The sequence below is a fragment of the Tupaia chinensis genome, unplaced genomic scaffold (genome assembly GCF_000334495.1).
Source record: "Tupaia chinensis unplaced genomic scaffold, TupChi_1.0 Scaffold144089_1, whole genome shotgun sequence".
In the NCBI taxonomy this organism is placed as follows: domain Eukaryota; kingdom Metazoa; phylum Chordata; class Mammalia; order Scandentia; family Tupaiidae; genus Tupaia; species Tupaia belangeri.
Window position 1 is genome coordinate 319437 of NW_006203943.1, and position 4143 is coordinate 323579.

General features: G+C 40.9%; 1 protein-coding gene across 1 annotated transcript in view; it reads right to left on the bottom strand.

Moving 5' to 3' along the window:
- MCPH1 (microcephalin 1) overlaps positions 1-3655 on the bottom strand; it is a 28285-nt gene extending 24630 nt beyond the window's left edge. The window contains exons 1-2 of the mRNA XM_014583145.1: positions 3564-3655; positions 2860-2968 (exon numbers count right to left, since the gene is read on the bottom strand). Of these exons, the coding sequence (XP_014438631.1) occupies positions 2860-2968; positions 3564-3655 (201 nt within the window). The remainder of the gene's footprint in view (positions 1-2859; positions 2969-3563) is intronic.
- Positions 3656-4143: the final 488 nt, after the last annotated feature.

Sequence of the window (4143 nt, forward strand, 5' to 3'; positions counted from 1 at the left end):
AGAGTAGCGGGGTAGGAGGAGGAGTGGGGGAGAAAGCATGCCCAGGATGATGGCCATGCTGCAATCCCTTCTCCTCTCAGGATTTGAGGCACACACTCACACATGACTGGTGTGTTTTTCAAGCTCCTGGTGCTGGGACTCGAGCTGCACAGTTTGCCATGTGGGATCCAGCTGCGCTATAACTACAATAGCATCAGCTGGTCTAAGAAGTATGGAATATTTACCAGTCAGAAATGGGGGAACTAGAGCATATCAAATCAAGGAGGCTAAAGATCAGCAAAAAAAAATGATGCAGATGGATTAAGACAATCCTTATGGATTCTTGGCAGTAAAGGCTTCAGGCAAAAGCATATGCCGTCAAACATGGGAGCATAGTTTACATCATCAGCCTTGGTCTTAACACATTTCAGAAACAAAAGATGAGAGAAATCCTAAAGAATGTATCCAGAAATACTACAAGGGTAAGGGCAGAAACCCGAAAACCATCGGCTGACTGCCATCAGCAGTGGTTCACCTGGAGATGCCTGGGTAATATTACTTTGATAAAATAAAATAATAATAAAAGTAAAATAAAGTCTGTGATGTTGAAGGGGATTAAAGAAAAGGCCTGTCAGATGAAAAGAGGTTCATTCTTCAGAGACATTTTCTTTAAACTTTCATTTTATGGGTTAGCAGGTGGCAGTGGTGATGGTGCTGGACTCCCACATGGCTGACCACGACTTGAGTCCCAGAACTGGTGGCTTACTTTCTCACTCTCTCTTTCTGTCTCTCTCTGGTAAGTGTATATGCCCTATAGCAAATTCTAAAAAATAAAAAGTTTTAAAAAAATCTTATTTTATGCAAAAAGTAAAAAAGCACGTAAGAACAATCATAGCTGGCTTAGCTTTTCTGAAAGTTACACACAAATGAGTCTTTCTGTTCTCTGTGACAAACTATCAGTTAAGCAAAGGCAGAAAGTATTTTTTTTCCCTACTTTCACTGAATGCTACTCAGACAACCAATATTAGAACTCAGTGTGTGCCAAACTTGGATTTTTTTCAAAGCGTCATTTGAGTTTTAAAGGCTACATAAGTGATGGGAACATAATCGTCTTGGGAATCCACAAATAACTTTTAAAAAAGTCATAAATCTGGATTTCATGCCTCATAGTTTTCAACAACTCAAGAAACATGTCAAAACTTGAACACGGTAAGTTCTTTTTTCTCTTTAGTGGTCTAAAGGCGGACTACCCTGGGTCTTTTCCACACGCTTTAGAGATAACAACTGGAACGATTCAGCAACATTTGCTTCAGACTTTTTTTTGATTGCTTTTAACCCTTAGTTTTCAAAACTCATGACAAATTACATATGGAAGTACTTCTTGGTTTTATAGAAACTTTTATTTGATCCTTTAAAAACTGGAAGGTAGGTGGTAAGAAATTTGTAAAGCATATAAAAATACTACTGATAGATCAGCTCCATAGTATTATTGTTAAGTCAGGGGTCTCAAGCAAAACTTCGGAAAGGGCTGCACCCCAACCACCCTACAGTGTTCTGTGGGTCTTTAATCCTTAGAGAAGTAGTCTTTACTCTAGCAACATGGTAAAATCACTTGAGAAACTGTTAAAGTATTGTTTCAGTGGAGCCCCCCCCCCCCCATACACACACACACACTCAAGTCAGCACACCTGGGGCGGGGGTGAATCCTGGGCATTAGGCATTTTTTAAAGCTCCCTGGTGAATCTAATAGGCTGCTGGGCTGAGAAAGGATTATAACAGTAGTTCTCAAACTTGACTGCTGGGGAATTTTAAAAAATACCAGTAACTTGGGCCATAGTCCAGAACATTCTGATGTAATTAAAGGAGGTGTGGCCAGAAGTTACAAACTCTCCCAGGTGATTCTGAGAGGAAAGGACCAAATTAGAATCATAAAGGCTCAGAACAGCAAGCAGATTTTATGATTCTAACAGCCATGAGCTTAGAAGATAACTAAGTTCTTATAAATGCACAGATCCAAAAAAAGACAAAAAGTGAAAGAAAAAAAAAAACAAAGGGGTGTGTGTGTATGTGTGTGTGTGTGTGTGTGTGTGTGTGTGATGAAAACAAATCAGTTCAGATACTGAAATCTCCATTCCAGAGCAAATTCCAATTCCAAAGTAAAAGATGAGCTTCCTTTTTGTTGAAAATGGTTCTACGATTCTCACTGCATTTTTTTTTTCTTGGTCTTATCTTTAGACCACTTGTCTTTCCTCTACACATTCACAGGCATTTCTATCACCTGGCTCAGCCATGGTGCTTGACGCCAGCAGGGTAGGTCAGGCAGGTGAGGTCTGGTGTCCTCTGGCCTCTGGCCAGGGTAGAGATTCGCAGGCCCTGAGGTGCACTCCCACTTTGGGCATAGGTCAGTTCTGTCTATCCTTGGCTAGCCCTCCAGCTCACATTGCTGGGAGGGAGTGCTCTCCTTGGCCTTAGCCAATCCTTAACTCCTAGAACCTGCACAAAACTAGTATTCCAAATAAAAATATTGGCTCATTGGGAAAATCATGACATAGTTTTGCATAGAAAAATATGTCATGACTTTTCCGATGACTTAATAGTTGGCCTGGTCTTTCCAGGCCCACCAGCACATTATGGGCACACAGCCTGCTTTATTGCCAAGTCTATCCTGGGCCCTGTCAGGGAGGACATTTTTATTTCCTTACCCACTGCTAGGTTCATGGCTGAACCCCCTTGAGCAAATGAACAAGACAGATAACGAAAGTATACAAATGTATTTAAAATATGTTTTACATGACATGGGAGCCTTCATAAAGGAAATACAAACGATCTTGCTATAACATGGTAACCCCAAATCTGAGAGAGCCTGGATGTAAAGTTTACCTGATCCAAAGAAGTCATCCCGAGGACCAGCAGCCATTGGTTTCTCTGACTTTTGGGAGGCATGGATGGCAGCTGGTCAGTGAGGACTCTGTGCTTCTGCTTGGTGCTGCTAGTTATAGTTATCCAAGCAAACTTAGGCAAATGTACAGTCTTCTCTAGCCCTTACAGTTAGTTTTAGAATAGCTAATTATGTTCACTCAGCTCAGCTGCCTGAACTCTGCACCTCATCACTGGGGGTCTGCATACCCTTTAGAGAACAGCCTTCCTTGGCCCAAGACTGCTCCCTGAGGGAGAGAGTAGAGGGAAGTCAGAGATGGGGTGGGAGTCCATGTCAGAACGATACCCAACACTTGCGTTATTTTTATGCTTAGGGGCTATGAAGAGGAGGATAGTTGTAGAGAATAATCATTGGACAAAGAGTGGCGACCTAATGGTAACAGGCTGGGAGGGAGGTGTTTAGCAAGGCCTGTTTGTTCACACTCTTCTCTATGTCCCTGGGTCCTCACATAGGGAGGGAACTTCTGGAATGAGGTTCTTATGACATGCCTCAGGGAAGAAGAACCAGGGAAAGATGTAGTGATCTTGTTTCTATGGTTTCCTTATTTGCCAGAGTGCCATATTTTGGAGTGGCTCGTTCTGAACCCCATCACCTTCTTGGTATTCTAATGGTGTGCTGAATCTTTGTTTCACTATGATTTGCCTACCGCACTTTCTCATGTGCATCCTTCTCCCTCCTAGAGTATCTCCATCCACCATGGTACTGCTTACTGTCGGGGAAGGAGACAGGAAGAGGCATTTCCTCCTGTCCCCTGCTTTGGTTGACAATCACTGTCTGAGACTATAGGAGAGAAGGAAGTTCCCTCTAACTAGGGCAGGGATCTTTGTTAATAGAAAACAAACCCCAGATACTTTATATAAGTGAGGCTTTCTTTTTTTTTTTTTAAAAAGCATTTATTCATAGCCATATTTTGGTTCAAGATTTATAAAATGCAACAGCAATCTTTTCTGTAATTTCCTGACTGAATTAAGATGAGTTATATTTGATTTCTCAAAAGTTTTCCCCCCTTTCTTTTTAGGTTGCTAGATGTTTTAGATAATTTATTCTATACACAAGTAAATTAAAAAATAAAAACTATCATTTCAAGGTTTCAAGAATTTGTTTTTCCTTATAATCAGGTATATTCTTCAAAGCATGAGAAAAGCACTCTTCAGAATCTTGTAATTCTTTAGATTTAGCAACTTATTGGGTGCTCATAGGAGCAACTGAACTTAACAAAATTTAAA